Source organism: Talpa occidentalis, unplaced genomic scaffold, assembly GCF_014898055.3.
Source record: "Talpa occidentalis isolate TD23 unplaced genomic scaffold, MPIMG_talOcc4v2.1 talOcc4.2, whole genome shotgun sequence".
NCBI classification, from domain to species: Eukaryota; Metazoa; Chordata; class Mammalia; order Eulipotyphla; family Talpidae; genus Talpa; species Talpa occidentalis.
Genome location: NW_023602073.1, coordinates 133,322,309 through 133,346,292, shown reverse-complemented (window position 1 = coordinate 133,346,292; position 23,984 = coordinate 133,322,309). Strand labels below are relative to the sequence as shown.

The following is a 23,984-nucleotide window of genomic DNA, read 5'->3' as shown; positions in this document are numbered from 1 at the left end:
AGGGGAAGGAAGAAGGATCACAACAGGGGAGGGAAGAGCACAAGAGACTATGGTGACGGTTCACGGGTGACATGGTGGTGGAATTCCATTGGGATTACACCTGCGAGAAACCACATGTAAAAAAAAAAAAATACATACATAAATTAAAAAAAAAAGGTACAATCTTTTTTTAAAAAAAAAATTTGTTTATGCGTACAAGAGCTGGGTGTGTAGACCAGTGGTGCAGGGCAGAGGGTGAGAAGATTCACCAGAGACAGAGTGGGGAGTAGAACAAGCAGACTGACTGAAACACACTGCTGAGGGGAGCAGTAGCCAAGACAGGAGAGGTCTGCTGCACCATGTGGGTCAGCTCCCTGGTGGGGGATTGAACTCGCACTGAAGTGGCTGCTGATAGAATCATAGTGCTGAGACTTAACCCCCTGTGCCACCAGAGAGGACACACAATCTAACTTTTCAATCTGGTGCATCAGAATACTTGTTATGATATCTACAGGAGTAACATGGCCAATCCCATTTGAACACTGACACGTAATCAGTGCTGTTCTACAGAATTTCCTAAAACAGAGCCTTTTCTTTTTATCTTTGTTGTCCTTGAGGTGTTAATACTAGACTGAGTTTAATATATATAAAAGCACTGCAACGCTAAAGGGTATCCTTAAACAAATGCCTCAGAAGTGCCTTATTTGATATAGTACAAGGGTATAGCACTTCACTATCTTCGAAAATACTCGTATTGATTAGGTAAGGTTTATCTCTGATATAGAGAGCTAAGAGAACATGAAAAGAACAAAAGCTCAAAACAAACTTTTTTCTTCCAAAATTTGAAATGAAGGGGACAAAGAGATTTGAGAGATAAATCTATTTGGTCACAGTATGTAAAGTCAGCTACAGTTTAATTACAACTCAGTTTTCATCTTCCTAAAATGAACAAGCATATAATCAAATCTTTTCATTGTGAAAATTGTTACGGGCCTAGGAATCAAAGAAAACACTTGTTCAGATTATCTACCTATTTCTATAACCAGAACAATAATTTTGGACTATCCATATCAAATCAGCTTTTTTATAAAGAATGCTTATTTTGTTGCAAAAGGATTTACATCTGACACATCGCTTTCAAACAGCATAAAAAGTTCGTTTCTATTAGCTGCACTAGTGACTTTGAAATGGCTGCCTGAATAGTCATCAAAGCCTCAGAATATCTTCTCTACTATCGTTTCAGATCAATCACAAGTTCAGAAACACTGAATTCCAGAAAATAAAGTGACACACTAGAAAGAGTACGATGCTAGTTTCTGAAATTTTATTATTTTTAATTACATACAGTTCACAAACAGAAACCTTCTAACATCACACACAATTCCATAACCAAATGTTGCAATTTTATCAACATTCTTTAACTATTTACACTGTCTTCCTTCAACAAAAGTGCAATCCAAGACATCTTGACAAATCTTTATTGACAAGAATATATTTTTGAGCTGGTTTTAATGTTGCCCATCCATTTTAGTTACTTTCAATTGACCTGGAAGAATAATTTACAGGACACAGAGACGAGCTGGGTCAGGCAGCATCCTACTATAGGAACCAAAACACTGAACAAGAGGACTTTCTCCTCACCTCTGTCCCAACTGCCCAATAAAATTACTCAACAGCTTGTGTCATGATGCTAAACAGGAAAGCAAACTGGAGTTTCTGACCTGGACACAGGAGAACAGACATTATGTCAAACACTGACTGCAAAATGAAAGACTTTTAGCAAATTAGTTTTGGTGGTCTAGTAAGTTATGTATCAGTATATCTGTTAGTTTTAAAGTTTAAACACCTAATAAAATTCCTTCCTGATGAGTTAGTATCCCCAAAGCTGATATGAAAATACTTCTTTTTATTCTAAAAATGAACTTCTTTTACAAAATCTAGAAATTAAAGAGTGGCAAAAGCTCTTTCTTAATTAGAAGGGGATAATTCACCCCACTTCCCAATTTCAATGTTTATCTTTTAAAGTATAAACCCAATGTATCAACTGCTTCAGATACAAGCAGAGTTGGCCTGAAGAGAAAATGATGAGACCATCAGAAATAGGCATCTCACTACACGAAAGCAGGTAATTTTATTTGTTCAAGGTATATGTCTTAAAAACAAATGATTTCTTAAAAAGTTAGAGGAGATGAAAAATCACTTTGAAATTATTAGTCATTTATGAGTAGTTCATGTTATTGAACACTATTCATCAAAAAAGCAGAAAATGGATCTCTTGGGTGACTAATATCCTTAATATCCTTTAATATCCAAGCCACAATAAAAATAATCATCTTCTTTGACATATTCCAATTCCCACCAAGGTATTCAGAACAAAGTACTTTGAGAAAGTATAGGGAAAATATTAAGGTCAGCAGATATCCAAAGTAAGATTTATTCTTCACATTGTTGCTTACCCATTTATATTTTACCCTCAAATCAGCCAAATTTTCCCTTTTAGGCAAGAATGCAATGCCTTAACGGCAAAAGATGCTCTCAGATATGATACCTATGCCTTCCTTTTATGTAATTGCAGCATCCTACCTTTTGCAGACTCCTACCTTTATCATCAAGATAAAGGCCAAATGCAAATTTTACCCAATTACAGTGAAACCAAATCATATTTAATTTTCAGGGAGTAAAAAACAATATGAAGAAAACTATTAAACACATCAGACACTACAGTCATAACAGTTTTAGACTGAGAAGCTTGCTGGATATGATCTGCATATAATTTCAAGGTTAAGAACAATAATATAAGCAGGTTTCACTACAAAAATTGAGATGGGTTAAAGAATAGCATTACAAATACTTTACTATTCATTTAACTTCAGAAATAAAATCCCAATGGTACTCTGAAGACAAGAGAAATTTACTAATCTTTTTACTTGGATACATAAGAGAATCAAAAGGGAAATAGTTAATTCACAATTAACAGCTTTATGCAGTAAGGACAAATTTGCAAGGGATATGTCCTATAGACCTCTTTAACTTGCATCAAATACTGTCAGATCAATAATGATTTTCTGCTTCTTAGAAGCATTAAGCATTTGCCCACAGCTGTGAAATATTTTTCAGATCATCAAACACCAAACTAGATGCTCTAAACCAAGTGATAATCATCTAAACTGAATAATGAAAAATATTAGTTAATATACTGGTGCTTTGATGGTGTGCTGTTTCAAATAAAACATCAAATATTTCATGTAGCAGAACTGAAACCCACTCCAATAATGCCTAAACACTTCTGAGAGGAAAACCAATTGTTTTTTGAGAATAAAAAGTAGTATCGACCAATGAGTTACATAAAATGTTCACGGCCTCAAATTTAACTGCCCGTGAAATGGTATATTTTCGGCTTTCTTTTAGCATATATTCATATTTGAAATCATCAAATTTTGTTTCAGAAAACATATTCCAATCTAATCCTAGAAGGATGTAGGGCATCAATCTATTTAAGTCACCCCGAGCTAGTGAAAAAAGGCTGTATTTTGGAAAGCCCAATGCTCTGATTAATCAAGTTATAAAAGTTCCCTTTTTATTTTCACCAATGGCAAGGTACATATGGATCTTTAGAATTATCTCTTTTTAAACACATTGTTATACATTATAATTACTGGATTTCCAAAATAAAACACACCCTAAAAAGGAATATTATCTTTTCCTCCTATCTTCACAAGTAATCTTTCCTTTCCTTCCTAGGGTCAAAGCTGATTTTCGAAACTTGGCATTCAATGGGTAAAACGTGGCTATAATCATTTTGGGGGAAGGAAAGTGTGGCAACGATTGGTTCTGAAACTCATCAGTTAGGGTGCATGCCTGATATTTACCTGTGAGAAGGATCAAATGGCATTTCAGCAGTGCAACCTATGTAAATCACCACCCCCCAAACCATGTTATTCCTGGGTTCTCCTTAAGAGCTAATAAGACCAATATCATGGACACAACTCAATTAGCAGGGTTCTGTCTTTCTTGCCCACTTCAGTCAGTGTGCATCAACAATGCCAAACTTAGCATATTCTCTCTGTTACAGGTCAGTTTGCCTAAAAATATTTGCAATATCAATAGCTTTCACCTGTCTTATAATTTGGGCATTACTTTCAGTATGATAACTGACTGCTAAATTACAAGTGATAGAAAATGCACTCATGTTCATTTACAAATAATCTGTCAGTGAGGGCAAACGGCAGGTCAGTGTGCACTGCAAAACGCTAAGCCCAGAGAGACGAATACACTGTCAGCTCTCCAGGCAAACACTTACATTCACTTGTCACAAGTTTTTCCCAAGGCCCAGACAAGATCAAAAGTGGGTCTTGAGACAATTAACATTTCAGTAAGAGTTTCCTCCCAACTCCTACTGCGCTCTTAATTAATGACCACCTAACCCCTTTCCAAAATTTATCCCATCCTCCCCACCACCTTAAAAGCTGCATGAGAGACTCTCAACGATAGTGAACTATTACCCCCAAACTCACAGGATTACCCACTTGGGCTCTGGTCATGACCACAGACTAAGACTTGGGAGTGAAGAGAAGGCTGGGGGCAGCCCCCACTTCAGTGGCACACATACACAAAGGAATTCTCCTTTAAATTAGAAAAGAAATTAATGTCACAGAATGTTTCTCTATAAAAGATATGTAATAAAGTAATAATATCAATAAAATAAGCTATTACTAAAGCAAAGCTTTCATCAATAAGCTTCGAGAACTTTGAAGGAAGAAAATGGCTTCACGAAATGGTAGTCCAGGTTCCCACAGTGTGGACACTGCTGGACGTTGCTGTACTCGGAGAAGTACTGCATCCCGATCCGCACGTCTATCACAGGCTTCCCGCAGTGCTTACAGTTCAGGCGGGCCTGGAGGGGAAACACAGACATGTGAGCCGCGGTGGGCTTTCTGCTTTGCAACACCTCATCCAAACCAAAAGGCAAAACTGGGACATCTGGGAAACTGATAAAGAATTTTCAGTAAAGCATCACTTTTCTGACACAAAACCAGATCTGCAAGGCATAGGATAAGCATAAAGTATATATTCATCATCAGCTTGAAAGACTAACAGCTTCTAATCTCTGTCCTGATGTGCAGCACCATTAGTAGTTTCCTTCTGGTAGGAAGAAAATTCCAAAACATGCACTGTCTAAATTTGTTCACTCAAGTCCCCCAGGGGAAAGTCCAACCCCCTAGGTTTCAATGTATGGTAACATTCACGTCCCTCACCCAAATCTATGTAAAAGTTCTTTAAAGAGACTGAGTTTATTTTAAAAATTCGTGCAATTTTTTTTCCAATCTACTCCTTACTACATTTGTGTTTTCTGTAATAGTAAAATTTTCCTAAATTATTCAAGTAAAATTTAGCAATTTAGGAAAAAGTAGTATGTTTACCCTGAGGCTTCTGGAACCCACTAGCAAACTCTGCCTTCATTTATGTCTGGTCTTTCTCTAATAGCACATTCCTAGAGGCTTTCAAGCAGAGGTTCCAGGACTCAGGTGAATAATCAGAATTTATAAATACAATAGACTCTTACTTTAAATTCATTCTAAAAGTGTAATAGAAAAGTATAATGATCATTAGTCCTTAAAACAATGATGAAGTAGACAGTAGCATGTGACTTTTAGATGATGAAAGCAAGGCATGGTGTAATAAAGTAAAATACCCAAGATGATGTAGTTAGGAGGTAGAAAGGTTGAGATTTAAACCAACTGCTTACTCCAGAGCTCTTAGCAATTACAGGGACTATCTTTCCAGAATCTGATTTTAACCCCCCTTTTAACTGATTAATCTCTCTCAGCAATATTAAAAGTGATAAATTCTGAGCAAAGCTCTCTCTTTAACTTGTTACCTCTTTTAATAAAAAGTAGTCATTGTTTATTTTGGGCTCTAAGTTTCACTGGAAGACTTCCCTTGATTCCTTAACAGTAAATATAGCTAATTGACTGTTTTAAAGCCAAACAGTAATCAAACAGGGTTTCTATTTCAGTAGGAGGCTAGAAAATAAAGGTCTGACCTTTATAAAGAAGAACCAAATAGCGACTATAAAGAGGCTGGTTAAAGCAGGATGCTATTCTGATTTCTCCCTAAAGATACAGAAATAATCCCACAACTTTTCAGTGGTTGTGAAAGAACACCAGATAGGATATTACAGGTTTTCATCATGGCTGTGACATATTTGCGTAGATCTGGGTAAAATAATACAAATTTTTACACCTCCAATGTATTTGGAAAATGAGTCTGACCAAGATTCCCAGTCTTTGCTGGCACTAATATTCTGAATTACAGGTTCAAATTTTCTTTCACTTCCTTTTTTCTTTAAAGGAGTATGTGTGTAGAGAGGGGAAACATTTCCTTTTGTGTCTCTCATGTCAAGAGCTGACACAGGTATAGTACTATAAGATGACACAGTGAGTAATAATAAAAGACTGTGATATCTCTTTCCCAAAGTTAAGTTTTGAAATGGAAATGTGGTCAATGTGTGAGAACAGCATGAACAAAGTTAATCTTGTCTGGAATCAAACAACAGGCCACGGATGGCCACTTAGGCGTCTCATGGAGATATTTATCTCCTTAGGTCACTAGCTGAAATAGTGACTCTACAATTTTACTGACACAGGTGACCTTTCAAATAAACTGATAATAGCAAGGATAGTCTCACTACAAAAACCAAACCACAATGTTACAGATACAAAAATATGTAATAACTAATTTTAAAAAATTTTTATCAGATATTTACAATAAAAGTCAGGCTTTTTTTTTTTTTAATATGGCCACTGAAGAGCAAAGGAAAATTTCTCTGCCACCCACAAATATCAAGGAATCATATAACAAGAGCTTTCTTAGAAATAAACCACAAAATTTCCAAGGATTTTGGTTTGTTGCCTGTTTCTATGTACATACTTAATACACTTTCACGTTAATAGTTCCTTCTTTTCCTGATGACAGCTAAATTTTAACTGCTTAGCATCAGAAAACACCTCTTACTATCGCTTTAAGGATTACAAATATTTCATGTCAACCTCAAACACCTTCTAAGCAGGCAGTCCCTGGGTAACTGTACTATCCCACAGGGAAAAAAGAAAAGGAAAACCCTGTCTACTAAAGGAAATCAAAGTTTCTTCTTCCTTTTCAATAATTACTTTTTCTTACTAGAAACTTGGTATATGTTAACACACAAAACATGAGAAAACAGAAGTAAACAAAAAGCAAACTACAGACACCACTTATCACCCACTGTCCAAAGATAACACCTGGTAACAGGTTAGCAGATTCCTTTTCATATTTTTCCACAATAAGGAAGCATGCTACTGGGCCGTTTTATAACCTGACTTTCTGACTAAATATACTGAAAATATTCCTCATGTAATTATACATTACAGTATCCCCTTTAATGACTGCACAGTACTCCAGCAATGGCTGCACCACACTGTGGTAAATCAGCCACCACTCCTGGGCTTTGGGGCAAGTTTTCTGACTGCTCACTACTAAAACATCTTCTCTATGTCCTCACCCCTCCCCCACAGTAACTACAGTGCTTCTTTTAACTTCTCCACTTGGGGACAGAAGCCTGATACCACCCTGAGCTTGCTCAGTGGGGTCCATACCAACCTGACAGCATGGAGAGGCAGCCAGGATGTCGTAGGTGTACATGGTGCCTAGCTGGTGCCAGCTGCCATCCCAACGGGACTTACACTTGATGCAGATGATCTTGTGAACCCCTTCCAGGCAGTCCACGCACACGGCATACAGGTGCATGAGTCTCCCTATGCACAGAAGACATAATGCTGAGTGGCCATCGAGGAAACACCTTTAGTCTCCAAAGGGAAAAATGGTTCATATATCAATTATAAACAAACATTTCCTCATTTGGGAAAACACAAAAAGCAAAATAGATGATATTTATTCCCCATCCCCAAGACGTCCTTTTAGAATAATGAATTATTAACTATTGTCAGTGGGACATGTACTCTAAGTTCAATCTTACTGAATACTTGCTTCACTTTTCCTGAAAAGTACTGCTAGATTTACCATATGGACATCCAAATGTAAATGGCCAAACAACACATGCACCAAACCAGCCTGTGATCACGCAGGCTTGCTGCTCAGAAGTCTATGTGTGGGAGACATGGTGGATGGACACGGAACCAACAATGATGGCCTTCAGTCACAGGCACTCGTCCACCAATAACCCCCAACACAGAAAGCCAAGTCTGTCTGGGTACCGCTATCCCAGAATTACACCACAGTCAAAATTCCTATTTTAACTGTCACTGTCTCCAAAATTACTCAGCCTTCCCACATCTAATTTAGAAACCAGAATTACAACTTATTGGGAAGTGGTTTTTTAAGAGGAATTCATTGTCGTGTGAATTACTGGGCTCTTAAAAGTCACAACCCCGTCCTCCATTATTTATCAACAAACAATGCTTGTAAATGAAAATGCTTCCCTGGTTTATAAGGATGAGTTAGAGTGCGAAAACCTGGGAAAGCGTAGGAATGTTTCCAGGATCTGCCTGGGCAATGTGCAATGGCAAGCATTTGCCCTCCATGTGGGGATCAGGGAGCTCCACTGCACTAAAAACTACCATCAGGAGAACACGTACTCCTAAGAGGCTTCTCATCTTACTCAGAAACTGCTGTTCACTGCCATCAGCCACAGCTCTTCGCCTGTCAGCGGTAAGGGCTAGCCTGCTCCTTACTGGAGAGCGGTATACAGTACTTACAGGGAAACCTCCCAATGCTGTACTTTACATGATCAGGGACCAAGTTTTATTCATCTCTGTATGCTCAGCACCTAGCACAATGTCTGGAACATGAAAGCACTTCCTAATTGTGTGCTGGATGAATAAATGGGGCGTATTAATAGCCAAAGACATTATAACCTTGGGGGCCCCCTACCCAAAATGGGAAGGGTGACAGGAGCATCTCAAAATACAGCTCACCTCTGCTGTAAAGCAGTGCAACTTTTTAAAAAGGTCTCATATGTCATGGTCGACTTGGAGTGGCCTGGGGACATTTTAGACCTTAGTTCTAGTATCCGGGAGCCAATGGAAAATGTTGCCTCCTAATTCTCAAACATTCAAAGATATCAGGCTGCTGGGAAGGGTGAGGGCGGAGACAGAGAGGTCAAGTGTTGGTAGCAAAGACCATGATGAAAGTTAAGAGGTAACTTTTACCAAGGGTCTGGCACTGTGCTCTGAGGCTATGTGTATCATTTCATTTAACCCTCCCAGCAACACTGTAAGTAGACATTATTATTCCCACTGAGATAGGCGGGCCCGGAGCCTAGCAAGGGCGTGAGTATCTTGCTGAAGTTCACAAAAATAAAGTCCAGACTAAAATTCATCTATCTGTCTGACTTATAACCTCCAGACAAGCTCATAGGAACTCCTGGCCTGGACTGATACTCCAGATTGCTTTCAGTTATTATACATATTCAACCTATAGAGAGCCAAAGAATTGTAAATTTCTAAATGCTAGGGTTATCAAGTCAAACAAAAAGTAGATTCCTGTGGGAATAGTTACCTGTGGTTGTAGGCCATAATGAAGCACAAAGAACTTCCTAATTAGATTAATCCTAACAAATTATTCAAACCAAATGAAGGCATCTTCTCAGAGAATTGTCAGAGAACAGAGGCTGGAGTTGGAGGCTGGGGAGGACAGAGAGGGGTAAAGGGCAAAGCAAGGATGTAAGAATCCACACGTCACCACTGGAAATAACACATTATTTCAGCAGCATATAATCAACTACAGACTGGTATTCTGTGGCCTGGAATATGGCTGTTCTGTTGAAGTTGAAAACAGCTTCTGGAACATATGGCTGGGACTCCGTGATGAGAGAAAACATGACTTACACTCACTTGCTTTAAAAAAGATTGCACGGACTTCTCCAAGGCATGGCAGTAAGATCACTAACAGGTGTCAAGGCTCCACCTGTGGCACTGACTTGTCTGATAAAACACCCTTACCTTTAGATTTTATCATTAATATTTAAACTTCTCAAGACCCTTATAGTACACACCTACCCATCCACTTATGTATTTGTGGATTTATATGTATTTCTGTGCACACTCACATGTATACACACATGCACACAGAGTTCTCAGGCCATCTTATTTTCACTCTTTTCCATTCACTCCTTGGTGAGTACTCTCAGTATTTTGTCTTAGCTGCTACTATCTTCCTTTTTTCCTCCCCATTCAAGACCTCTTCCATGCTTAAGATTTTAACCATCACTCATAAAACATGCTCCCCTGTGTCATCCCAAACGCTAATTTCTACTAATGGTTGCTAGACTCTCCGTACAAAAGTCCCAACATCCTCTCAAGCCTAACACACACAGATGCCTTCATGCTAAGATCAGGCTCTCCCAACTTTTTCCACTCCTTTCCATGACAGCAACATCAATCAACAAGATGATTCATCTTCATCTTCTGCAGTCAAGCTGTACCAAAGCTCTTCCAGATATTCCCATCTTTCATTTCCTGCTATCACTACACAGCAGTCCTTTCATGTAGATTGGAGAAATAAGTTCCAATTATCAGTTCTACCCCTTTCAAACAACTTTTCACTCAAGCAATTATCTGCTTGAATTTTTTTAGACCCTATGATTCATAAAGAATAAAGCAAAGTTCTTTATTATGGCTTGAAGGATACCCACAATCTGTCTTCCACCTACCCTACTCATTTTCCCTTCTAGAACCTATGCTCCAAACAAGTTCTTCTCTCCAGTTCTCTCAGTATCTCCCAATTAACCTGTTTTACCACTATTCCCTTGCTACTATTGCTCTATCTCTGTATCAATACACACAGAAGGTGACTAGCCCCTCTGCTTATCAAATATCCAACCCATCTTTTGACATCTGCCTTCATATTGCCTCCTTCGACTACTCAAGTCAAAGGTGTCCCTCCTTAGAAATTATAGGATGTTTAATGTACATAATATTCAGAAGTTACTAAATCCAGAGGTGTTGTAAGAACCTTAGGCCTGGTGAAGTCAGTTACATTTTTATAAAAGTATCTTACATCCTAAGATTTAAACTGATCTAAGACTAGGACTAATAACACCCAGCACACATATGGAATTCTTAAATCGATCTGTTGCTGGATTAAGTGAAAGAATTTGCCCATCATGAACAGAGAAAGACTACTACTATTCATATGTACCCTGTAGCTTCATTTGTTCACATAAGAAATTATTTCCAGTCTTAATTTGGTGAGGTAAAACTGATTCCAGCTATTTCCCTCTAAAGTTATCCCCAAATACTATAAAGAACAAGAAACAAAATACAAACTCCATCTTCCATGAAACTACAAGGCACCTGCAACCTGGAACCAAAACATGAGATCAGAAGTTGGATGGAGGGATGGTAAATGGTTTAACTCTGACACTGGACAACAGATACAGGGTAGGATGGGATGAGGCACTGAAAATGAAATGGTGGGAGTAACACGTAATCATACATTCTATGTAATTTTCTCCATCAAGAAGCGGTCTATTCAACCATCCCCTGAATCCTACAACTTATTTTGAAGAACAGGATGTGACAGAACTGATTACTTATTTTCAACCTTAAGCCACTACAGAGATAACCTACAGTGCCTACTGTCACCCTCCTGAACACTGTCCTAAGAATGCCAGGAGAGGGCCTCCCCTGGTGGTGCAGCGGTTGAGTGCTAGGCGCAGCCTCTGCAGCCCCGGTTCGTTCCCTGGCCACCAGCCAGGGTCCCACAAAAAAAAAAAAAGAATGCCAGGAGAAAAAGCCCAAGCGAGGCCACTGAAAGATGAAAGACTGTATCGAAACAAAGATGAGTCATTCTACCTGAAGCTACTGATGCCAACTATTCCACCAACTGCCAAATTCATGTGAGAGGTCATGCTACACAACCAGTGCTTACAATTGTGAGAAATTATAAATCACTGTTTTAAACCACTAAGTTTTAGAATGGTTTACATTTTAACAAAAGCTAAACATATAGGGTATTAAATGAAATCCCAGAAAATGAATGAAACTACCACCTGCAAAGTCATCTCCCTTTCGCTGAGAAAGACAAGAAAGCACATCCATGAAACAAGAACAGGATGTGATTTAAAAGAGTTCTTGGAAATTATAATAAGAGAACAGAAAATCTTAAGTCCAGGGTATAAATGAGGTTGAATGGTCAAATTTCTTTCAGATACTAGAGCGCAAAACCAAACAACAAAAATCACTTTTCTCTGAGACTTCCTTTGAGTGACACAGCGGAGCCTATATGTTTATCAAGTAACCCTGAGTTGAACTTCAAAACCAGCTAGAGACACAGGTGCTAGAGAATAGTTACCCAGAAGCAAGGGTCTCACCATCAACAGAAACCAAGACTCCAATTACCTAAATAAAAGCCCCTCCAGACTTCCTCATGTTTGAGTGACCCTACAATTAGCCAATGAACTTTAGCCAAGTCCACTTTCTTTGCCCTGATCCATTTTTGGGGGCAATGAAACTGAACTACTCTGTTCTCAACTCCGGTTCCCCAAATCTATGTAACATCATTCCCTTTCTTAATCAGGAAGAAAAATTTGAGTTTATCTCCTATCTCCTTGTCAATTTACAATAAAGCTTTTCTTTTCTCAAAACCCTAGTGTCATAATAATCTGGTAGCAAGTCCATTGCCTGGTAACAAGTAAAAGTACTGGTATATAAAATCAAGGAGAGCTCCCCAAAAGCAGAACTAAGAGGGGAACAATAGGACCAGATATATATGAGGGATTTTCCCACCTCAAAAATAATACATCAATCTAAGAGGCCCAATATGTGAAAAGTTTTTATAGTTTAAAAATAGAAAAATAGGAGGAAATTATCAAAGAAATAATACAAAAGAAAATTTCCTCAAACTGAAAACCGTAAGTTCACAAAATCAAAAAAGCCAAGAAAATACCTGGCACAATGAATAGGGGAAGAAAGATGCACACCGTGGAGAAACTTCTGAATACTAGGGCTAAAGAGGAAATCTTAAAACTTATAAAATGGTGAGGTATAAGGGAACAGATACAAGAGTAATATTAGGCTTCTCAACAGCAACATTGAAACACAAAATAAAATGAAGAAATGCCTTCAAATGTCCAAGGGGAAAAAATAATTATTATTTCCCGGATGACTATCCCCAGCCAAACAGCAATCAAGTGTGAAGATAGAATCAAGATATTATCAGACTTTCAAAGTCTCAAAGCCTCCATTCCCATGCTCCCTTTCTTAGAAAGCTTCTGGGAATGTTTTTAACAAATTGAGGGAATAAGGCAAGAGAAAAGAAAATACGGGATCCAGTTAACAGAAGACAAAAAATAGGACCGCAATCAAGGAATTCCTGAAGGGCACCTAAGTAGGAGAGCAGGTCTGAATACACCTGGACAGACAGGCACAATGAGATCAAAGGCTCCAAAGAGAAATTTCTTGAAAACAAAATTCATAAACTGTCTGACAGGAATGTGGAAATAATTTTGCAAGGTGATTTGCAGAACTGCTAAAGAGTAAAAACAGCCAACCAAGGCTTCCAAAAAAAGGGAAAGCAAATGAAAATGTGCAGCAATTTCTCATTTTAATAAAAACAAAATATGTTCTAGAATATATGGTATATAGGAAATAGAACTACACTTCTTAGCTCAACACTAAATATGTACATACTCATAATACCACAATGAAAATAGTAAGGATCTGACCAAAAATTGTGATATATTATCCTAAGTGAAAAGGGAAGATGCAAGAAAGCACAGTCATCCACCTTAAAAAATAAGTCAATGGGTAATAACTAAATTGTAGAATAAAGGTAGCAGTTTTACAGTTAGGATGGTAAACACCTGAAGAATCAGTTCAGATTTGAAAGTATCTGTCTCTGACAACAGAGACAGCAGGGGCTGGTGGGAAGAAGACAGCTGGGAACATATCATTTTTATTACTAGGTTCTTTAGCACACTTTAAAGTTATAAAAGTTATTGTCGTGCATCACACCTTTGTATAAATTCAATAGCTTTCTGTGAATTGACACATTTCTCACCTAGACTAACCAACCCCCTGTCATTCAGTTTATGGCTGAAATATCCCCAAGTCTTTGTATGTCATCCCAACCCTAACAAGCTCTCCACCCCTCAGCACCAGGGTCATGTTTGAGCTTTCAACAACCTCCCCTTTAGCTTTTATGGCTATCAAGAAAGTCTCATCTTTCAAAAATTTCAAGATTAATTCAACTAATCTAAAACACCATGGGCCTCTCTGACCCACACTTCCCCTCACGCCGTTGTTAACAGGATCAAAGAGACTACATAGCTTGCTGAGCACATGAACAGATTTTCAAAGGCAACTACTTTAGCAAGTGACATAATTATGGGATCCCTTCTCTAAATTTCCTCCCAATTATGGAAAACTGTACACCAGCAATCCTCTCTTCAAATTACAGCACAACAAAAACATAAAATTACCCACCAGGATAACTGTACTTGGTGGAGTAACATCTGAACAAAAACCACCACCACCTTCACCTCCTCCTGGGACAAAGCTGAAACATTCAAATGTCACCTAGGACCTGACTGGAACAAAAAAGCACCATCCATCAAAATTAAGCCAGAACGGGGCATTTATTCTGGGTTGTTTTTCAGCCTTTAACAGAAAGCAGGCAAGGTGAGTTAACACCTGTACCTTGAAGGTGACAAGGAACATCATATTCGATCTCGTCGTGTCTCGACGGGCTTAAGAACAGCGTTCCGTCCACCAGTGGGAACTGTTCGAACACCGGGAGGGCCCGGTGGCACAGCGCACAGTTCACCACGTTTCGGTGACTGGCGCTGAGCGCAGCGAGGATGAACTTGCGCAGGTCCTCGCCCTGGCCCATTTGGGCATCGTCTTCCATGCGCACGTGGAAAGTGTTCAACTTATGCCGGGGGATGTGGGTGAGGAGCTCGGAGAGGTCCAGCCGCCGCAGGAACTGCACCGGCGCCTCAAAGTGTCCGCCCCGGTGCACCGATAACCCCGCGGGGCTGTAATCAAAGTGGGCGTTTCGGAACACGTGCCCCCCGGCCAGGGCCTTTTTGTGAGGTTCCAGGTGAATGGCGTTCTTCAAGAATTCCCCCAGGTATCTGGAGGCACGGGGGCCGCTGAAGTGGGCAGGGGAGAGGATGGAGTACCCCGTGGGGGGGGACTGGCCGGGGGAGCCACAGGGCGAGCGGGCCCCATAGGCCGCGGCGCTGACCCCCTTCTCCTGCGAGTTCTGCCGGTCCATGGAATGTCGGCGGGGCAGGTCGGGATTCAGGCCCTTCTGGGGCTTGTTGGGAGGCCGACACTTTTTGGCCTCCTCCGCAGCCTCTCCCGGCGGTCGCCCAGTGTTCTTCTCCGCCGCGGACTTCTTCTTTTTCTCCTCCTGCATGCGCTTCACTGGGTACCAGTCTGTGTCCTTCTTCAAGTGGCCCTGCCCACAGCGGCAGGAGCAGAAGCGGAAGGCCAGGTCATAGCCCTTCTTTGTCCACATGTTCTGGCGGCACTGCTTCTCGTTCCAGCTGCGCGCCCGGCCAATGCAGTTGAACTGGACCAGGATGCTGCTCTCCCACTCATAGAAACACTGCAGGTGCATCCAGCTGCTGTGCGGGCAGTGCTCATTGTTGCACACCACCTTCTGGTAGTCGTCCTTCTCCAGGTCCACGGGCCTCCCGAAGCTGCAGATCAGTGGTGTGGCACAAAGGGCTTCTGGAGGGGAACACAAAACGAGACAGATTCAGCTCATGGGACTGGGGACTCCACTGACACCACGTCAGAGGGCAAAGCTGGATCCCCACATTAGCCCTTTCGTGCCTTTTCTGGTGTCAAGATTTCTGTCACTGGAATAACACCACTCAGGGTTAGAAAACATTTACCACTGTCCTCTGTTGTGCAAGGAAATTTATTTTCTGATATTGGTTATCTGCTGAAAAACAACCAATAAACTTCAAAAAGTCCAAATTCTTTACATGCAATTAGCTGTGAGTCAGCACTGGACACAGTGTAGCATGAGGTTTTCCTAAGAGGTGGGCACGACGACTGGCACTTCCAGGGTTCCTTTAAAAGTGAATCATGCCAGTGAACTAGAAAATAATATGAGGAAGCTACTTAACCAACCATTTCAGGCAGTATCTCCAAAAGGACACTCGATATAGAGTTTAAGTTATCCTGAATTACACAGACTGTTAGAAAATAGATCTCCCTCACCATCATTTCTATTCTAGAATGGTCTAATAACTAATGGCAGAGATGTTTGGTCAAACTGTTGGTCTGCACAAAATTATACTGTAAGGTCATAAACGAAAAAAGAAAACAGAATTCTCCAAAAGCTATCAGGAAGGAAAGTGGGGAAAATGAGATTATTTCTACCCTTTCTTGTATACATGCCCCAGAGGGCTTCAAAAAGCCTTTCTGGGTTCCCACAAAGGAAGGAAAACATAGTAACACAAAGTCATTTCCTTAACTAGCAAATAGGATTTATAGAGACTAGAGTTCTACTAGAGTCCCTGTTACTTCAATGTCCAAAACATTTTCAAAAGAGCCCTTAGAGGGCAGTAGCCCTCCCAGTTGGGAACCACTGGGATTGATCACATGTCATGCTCAGTATAAATTTCATCTGGTGTAGCTGAGAAAGTAAATGAAAACTATATATCCTGCTCCGCAATCACAGATGTTCTCAGAAAGCTCACTGGGTGGTGTGGGTGGGAGGCTAGAGGCAGGAGGGAGGCGCACCATTGTTAAGGTAGCTCTGGGTACAGGAGATGGGCAGATGCTATGGACAGCAAACCTGGGAGGGGAGGTTTGGACAGAAGACTCTGGGTTGACCCTATGTGGGGACTGCTGAGCTGCACATGACTATGTACCACCAAGGTGTAGAGACATGACTGGAGCTCAAGAGAGCTGTGAATATAGATGTGGAACTGCATACCCCCAGGTGGACGTTAAATCCCTGGAACTATGAGCTACTTCAAGAGGGATGTGAGGTGCAGAAAACAATCCTGGGAAACAATGTGAAAAGGCTGAAGGAGAAGAGTACTCAACAGAGAGGGATAAGGAATGAACTGAGAATTCACCGCAAGACAAATCAGGAGAGAATTGTATCAAGTCACTCTGGAGAAAGTTGTAAGAATGGAAGGCTAAGAAGAGTCCCAGAGTCAAGTGAGTTCAGTGTGAGTCATCTCTGCACTACTGACCTGGGCTGGCTAATTCTTTGCTATGGGATTGGTCCCGTGCACTATGAGAAGGTGAGTGGTACCATTCCTAGATGCCCCCTCAACAGACATCCAAAATGTCTTGGACATTACTAGATATCCCCTGGTAGTTCCCACCCCAAATGGGAGCCAAAGGGGAAGATACATTGAGAAATCCTCACCAAGTGAGCAGTGAGCCAGTCTTAGACACCTACGCCAATAGCTTCCTTGGGCAAATGGGCAGAGGTGGATAGTCAGGAGTAGATGGTGAGGTAAAAAGAAGCAATACAGGGCCTCCCTGGTGGCACAGTGGGTTGAGCACCGCACTGTGAAGCTGTCCGCAGCCTCTGCAGTGCCGGTTCGATCCCTGCCAGCCGTGGAGGTACCTACATGGCGCAGCAGACCTCTCCTGTCTCACCCACTGCTCCCCCCAGCAGTGTATTTCGGTCAATCTGTCTGTTCTGTTCAATCCTCTCACCCTCCCGTACATCTGGCCTATACCCTGGTTCTTGTATAAATAAATAAATCTTTAAAAAAAAAAAAAAGGAATACAGATGACCCTCCAGAAAACTCTTTCCAGACGTACAATGGTAGTGGGAAAGAGAATGAGCAGAGAACACTGGGCAGCAAAGGCGAGACTAGTCATGTTCATCAACTAGGAGATGAATGCCAAGAACTCAGGATAGATGGAAGATATGGGAGCGGGAACAAACTATGTGATTCTGCTACTCAAAAACCTTTACAACCTTACTACTGCCCCCTGAATTACAAACACATTCCAACCACCTGAATCAACGCAGGTGACAGAACCAGACTCATAGGTTAACAATCATCCCCTTCAGTGTGGGATTCAGTGCCTCAGCAAAACAATCCTAACCACCTCCATGCCCTTGATTGTTGTGGCTTCCCCTCTACCTCCACAATCCTTAATATTCATTTGTCCAAATCCTATTCAGCCTACTATACTAATTCATAGCATGGAATCACCACAGCTGCATTGGAATCCCACTATCATCACTGGTAAGCTGTATTCTTGGACAAGTTAATTAACTTCTCTTTGTGTCAACTTCCTCTGTATAAAATACAGAAAATAATTCAATGTACATTTGTGGTTGTTATAAGATAAAAAAAAATACACCAATAAAGAGGAGGCATTTAGAGCAGGACCTAGTGCCAGAGTAAACCTCCTCTCCTTCCTCGAGCTCCTTCAAGATCTCCTCTAGACACCAATTTTCCCGGGATACCCGATTCACCAGCATCCTGGCCCAAGCACCCAGCATGGTCTGGTCTGAACCCCACTGGATGAGGACTCAGGAGAGGATGCCTCTTACTCATCTTTGTGTTCCTGGTACCACTGGGCCCAGGCCTGGCACAAATCTGGTGCTGAATAAAGTTGCATTAAAAAGGAACACTGGCACATGAAGCCCACACATGACAAGCAGAGCAGACGGAGAGAGATGTAATCCTAGAGAAAAAGTCCTAAATGTTCTAAAGCACATGAAAAAGAAATAGAAGATTGGTTTGAAAATGCTGAGTAAATTAACTGCAGTCACCTGGGCTGTGACCTTTAATGTCCTTTAAAATGTTAATTAGTCAATTAAACAAAGTTCAGTTGCTTTTATCTTCAATCCTTCAGAAGAAGAGTCTTGAAGGGAATGTCTGAAAAATAATGGCAGTAACCACAGTATTATAAAACTAAAGAACGGACTAACCATATCTTTGCATTCACAATATCCAAAATTTTTAAATGTAAATGCTGAGTGACTTGATAATTCTTTACAAAGTAGTTTCACATTAAAAAAGATGGAAAAAAAATTCTATTTATATCTTTTCCCAAATGTTGCAAATGTATCATTTAATCAGTTCTGAGCACTTCCTACATAACAGATCTGTGCATCTGAAAAGACTGGCAAGTCGTGCTAAGAGGACTCACAGAAGTATATACACAGATTACAGAGGGGGGCAGCACAGCCACGCACCCCTGTTCCTGTAACACTGTCTGTAATATCACAGCCATTTTCATTGGCTTCTGCTATGCAAGACTTAGCAACAAAGAGACCCCACTGTCCCTCTTGTTTTCATCTGCCACTCCAATGTGGCCTTGTGGCTAGGCCTCAAAAACACAATATAAAGCCAAGGACTTGTTTCGCAGCATATAATATATGCAACTGACATCTTACCCTATTTCACCCTTCCACTGGCAGGTGAGACTCCCAAGGATGCAGGAAACTCAGGAACAGGTAGAGCCTTAGAAATAACTGAGAACTTCTAACAAGGCTTCTGCATCTCACACAGTCTTTTCACAGAACTGCAGTAGGCTGATCTCAACATTCAGACATGATTTTTTCAAGGTTTGGTGCAAATTTATCTCCCTCTATAATTACTCTCTGACCACCAGGTCCCACCCCTCCCCGAACTTTCCACACCAGAAAGGCAGCTAGAAAGAATGAATGAAGGGGTTGGTTGGGTGCCAGGGGTTCTGCTACTAACTAGCTGTCTGATGTGGGACAGTTTCCTCATCTGTAAAGATGAAAATGCTTACCCAGCTCACCTCAAATACATAGGGAAGCACTTTGTAAACTGTAAAATTCTATAAAAATCCTTCTATACTACCTCTATAATTTTATGTGTGTATTTAACTCCATAACTAAATGCAAGTTGCTCCAATGTATTTCCTGCTTTTACTAATATTTTAGAAACACAATAGGTATTTAGGCAGTAATAAGGAATGTCACGTACTTTTTAATTTCCTAAAAATTGAAACATAGGAGAAGGTTTTGTAACTAAGAAACAGCACTGTTGGCATTCAAAATCATACCTATAACAAATTAGAAATATTATAGAAACATATTTGATTGCTTCCTAAACGCTGTCTCTAAACTTACAAAATCCCTAGCTCTTAAGAATAGCCATCCCAGGGCCTCCCCTGGTGGCGTAGGCAGTTGAGCATTGCACTGTGAAACTGTCCTAAGCCTCTGCAGTACTGATTCGATCCTGATCCCGGCAGGCGAGGTTCCCGCATGGCGCAGCAGACCTCTCCTGTCTCACCTGCTGCTCCCCTCAGCAGTGTATTTCATCAGTCTGCCTGTCCCCGCTCTGTCTCTGGTGAATCCTCTCACCCTCCTGAGCATCTAGCCTGTACCCCGGTTCTTGTATAAATAAATAAATAAATCTTTAAAAAAAAAATAGCCATCCCACTAAGGCAAAAAATGTAGGAATACAGACTGATCTGATACAACTAAACCTGCAATGGGAGGGGTGGGTGAAGGGAATCCCACATTCAGTGAGCCTGCCTGTATCACAGACACTGCAAAGTCAGCCTAACTCTAATAACTTGACTATCAGGCAATATGAGAAAATGTTCCTTTATGCGGTCAGCACTGTCTTAAAAAATGTATATAAACACTTCAATGCCTGTTTCTGCAGCTTCATCAAATATTCAGGACCCAACTTATATTTCTTCCTACCCAAGTAAAAATAATCAGGGCTCACCTCACTCTGGGCAAAATCTCAACTAGTTTCAAGTCTGGACAAAAGAATAACTCCACTGAGGTCATGTAGGCAAAGTCTGCCTCTCCCCACCCTTGCCATCCTGTCTCCCTTCTCCCACTGCCGGGCTCCAAGCCCCTCCTCCCTGGAAGGGAAGGATCTGGCAGCAGGCAAGAACACTGGCTGGCCAGCACACCCAAACCCCTTGACAAACTCCTCACGCTTAACAGGACCCCAAAAACCAGGTATTGCCATGTTCAGCTTGTTAAATATGAAATTAAATGTTTCTACTCTTAAATAATTCTAAGCATTGATGCAGGTGAGGCATTGGACAGGGTTGGGGGATCAGGAGGACCTTCTGAAGGTGTGAGAGCTTTCTAGGGTTGGGGGATCAGGAGGACCTTCTGAAGGTGTGAGAGTTTTCTAGGTAAAACGCAAGGCAAGGACTCGGTTCTAGTCATTCTTATAAGCCCACTACTTTGCTACTTTGCAAATCACATTAAGTGCTGAATAAATTTTAATCTTGTTGAAGAAAAATATGACTCAACTGGATAGAGCACTCAGTGACAGTGCTGAAGGGAGAAGGGAGGAAGGGTGACGCCGTTGGGGAGGGTCTGAGGGCAGAGATCTCAGCAGGTCATCTAGACTCAGACCAGGACTCTCACTGGGGCAGCATCTGGCCTCCCCCTCATTTCCTGAAATGGGCCTGAATATATTTTACCCTCCTTCTAGTACCCTGTTGCCAAATAAAAATTTTAGGATTTCTCAACAACTATTTTACTATATGGCTCTTTTCCATATAGCAACTCCTCTCACATGAGAACACATCCTCCTTCAGTTTCCTCAGGGTATGAGGTTTCTGACCACAGGGTCCTCCACTCCAGCTCCCTGAGAGGCCACAGAACATGCTGATTGATACAGACTCTGGAGCCAACCAGCCTGACTTGACTCTCTGTTCCGCAATTTACTAGTTTTAAGATCTTTGGCAAGTCACTTAACCTCCCTGTGCTTCTGTTTTCTCACCTTTAAAAAGAGAGACATTATATCACTCACCTCAAAGGTTTTGTCATGAGAAATAAAGGAGTTATTAAGGTAGTTTGAACAGTGTCTGCCACATAATAAGCACCATTTAAATATAAGCAATTATTATTAAAAGCCCCATTATTTTATATTACTTGATGTAAAAACCAAAGGTAGTTTGAATGTGCTTAGAGCAAAGCTATAACCAGGAGATGACCATCCTCACTTCTCCATAGGTAAATAATTACAAGAAATGTATTTTATCCCCACAGCAAACAAGAAAGGGTGACATGCATAAAACAATACATTAAATATTTAAATATCTGACAACTGTAAAGAAATACAAGGAAACGGTAACCTTCAAAATTCTCTTCTAACCCGTTAAAGATGTTTCCCCTCTCTCAAATAAATAAGTACCTTGTTATATGTATTTTTCAGCCTAAGTGATCTTTCCCAAGACTAGGTAACAGGGATTCATGAAGTATGGCTGCAGCTGATTCATGGGCTATGTTCCTGAAGAACTTACATAATTCAAGACTGATTATCCTACAGTCTGGGGGAAGGGTGTGGGTAATGCATCCTCAGAACACATAAATTTGCAGTCACTGTGTTGTATTTTTGCTTTACTGATGCTTTTTAATGTCAGCATAATCTTTAATATTTCTCAGTTGTACTTCATAAATTGACAGCATGGCATAGCACAGTGTGTTTTATCACATTTTTATACCAAAGTTACTGATTTTCAGGATGATTTCAGCACCAGCATTAGAACATTTGAATGATATTTTAAAAACAATAATAAAGACTTAAACTTTTACAGTTAATTTTAAATAATAACACAACTGTCACAAAATTCCTTGAAGAGGCTCTATAAACAAGAGTTCACATAATATTGCCACAGACTAGATTATTTTTCTTTATAAGAGAAGGTGCTGCTACTAGGTAGCAAAGCATTTTTACAATTCAGTCAACCTGCTAGCTTGAAAATATGGGATGGCCTGATGCATAATTTGGGGGAACATGTCTATTGAAATTTTGCACGAGGCGAAGCTTTTATTAATATTATTTATGTATCATTAGTTGAAATTTGCATAATTCAATTTGCATATAATGGGATCACACTGTACTAGGAAATAAATTAGCAGACTGCCTTTCTCTTGCTTAGAAATTTCATCTTGAGGGTGCTGGGTCACTGAGAACTCCACAGCATGCAGCATCACATGGACTACTGCACACACTTGCCCTAAAGGAAAGGCAGGTCCAGGAGCTCTGGGACCAAGACACAGTATCATATGATTGGAATAGAACTCACATTAAGTATATATGAACATGCATGAGTGGGTGTGTACATACACATGTACATACATGTAACTGAGGAAAACTGTCCAGCTGTTAAACTTCCATTTTTTAAAGATTTTTTTATTTATGCATACAAGAACTGGGGTACAGGCCAGAGGTGTGGGAGGTGGTGAGAGGATTCACAAGAGACAGAGTGAGGAACAGAACAGGCAGACTGACAGAAATACACTGCTGAAGGGAGCAGCAGGTGACAAGTCAGGAGAGGTCTGTTGCACCATGTGGGTATCTCCCTGGCTGAGGATCGAATTCATGCTGCAATGGCTTTGGACAACTTCATAGGTTGTGTCTCAACCCCTTGCGCCACCAGGGAGGCCCTAAACTTCCATTTTTAAAGACTCTCAAAAATACTTCATATAATGCCCTTTAGTACTGTATTTCAGTTTCAAAGCATTTTTCTTTCTTCTTCTGAAATAATATAGAACTTGATTTTGGTTATCCTTGTCAATGTTCTCCTTTACCAGGTCAGATCATCAAAATGTGGCCATAATCAAAACTCTTAAATCTAAAACTGCTAAATGTGTATATGATTCCCATTTATCACCAAAGTATAGCACAACATCCTCAAAATGTTGGCCTGCTTCTTCTGTCTTGGTTGGCTCAGAATGGCACCTGGATCATAGTGAATTGTCCCCTTTCCCTGACCTCTGGATTCTTAGGGGTCTCAGCTAGAAAGAGGAATGCATTTACCTCTTCCCTAATCTGTCCAACAGGTAAAGCACATGACTGCATGATTAACCAGCCATGGGTCATCTGCACACCAGGTACCCAGCAGAAAATACAACTCAACTCATGGCCGGTCAAAACTGTCCAACATTCAACCAAGAGAAACCATTTTTAAGAAAGATTTCATAGGTGATGGCTACACATTTCTTCTAGATCAAGGTTCGAGTGGGGCATTCTGCTGCCTTTACCTTGTGTG

General features: G+C 40.6%; 1 protein-coding gene across 1 annotated transcript in view; it reads right to left on the bottom strand.

Annotated features, from left to right (window-relative positions):
• Positions 1-299: 299 nt before the first annotated feature.
• Positions 300-23,984, bottom strand: part of HECA (hdc homolog, cell cycle regulator) — a 46,820-nt gene continuing 23,135 nt past the window's right edge. Inside the window, 3 exon segments of the mRNA XM_037520486.2 lie at positions 300-4,873; positions 7,618-7,772; positions 14,676-15,716. Coding sequence (XP_037376383.1) covers positions 4,709-4,873; positions 7,618-7,772; positions 14,676-15,716 — 1,361 coding nt within the window. The 3' untranslated portion in view covers positions 300-4,708.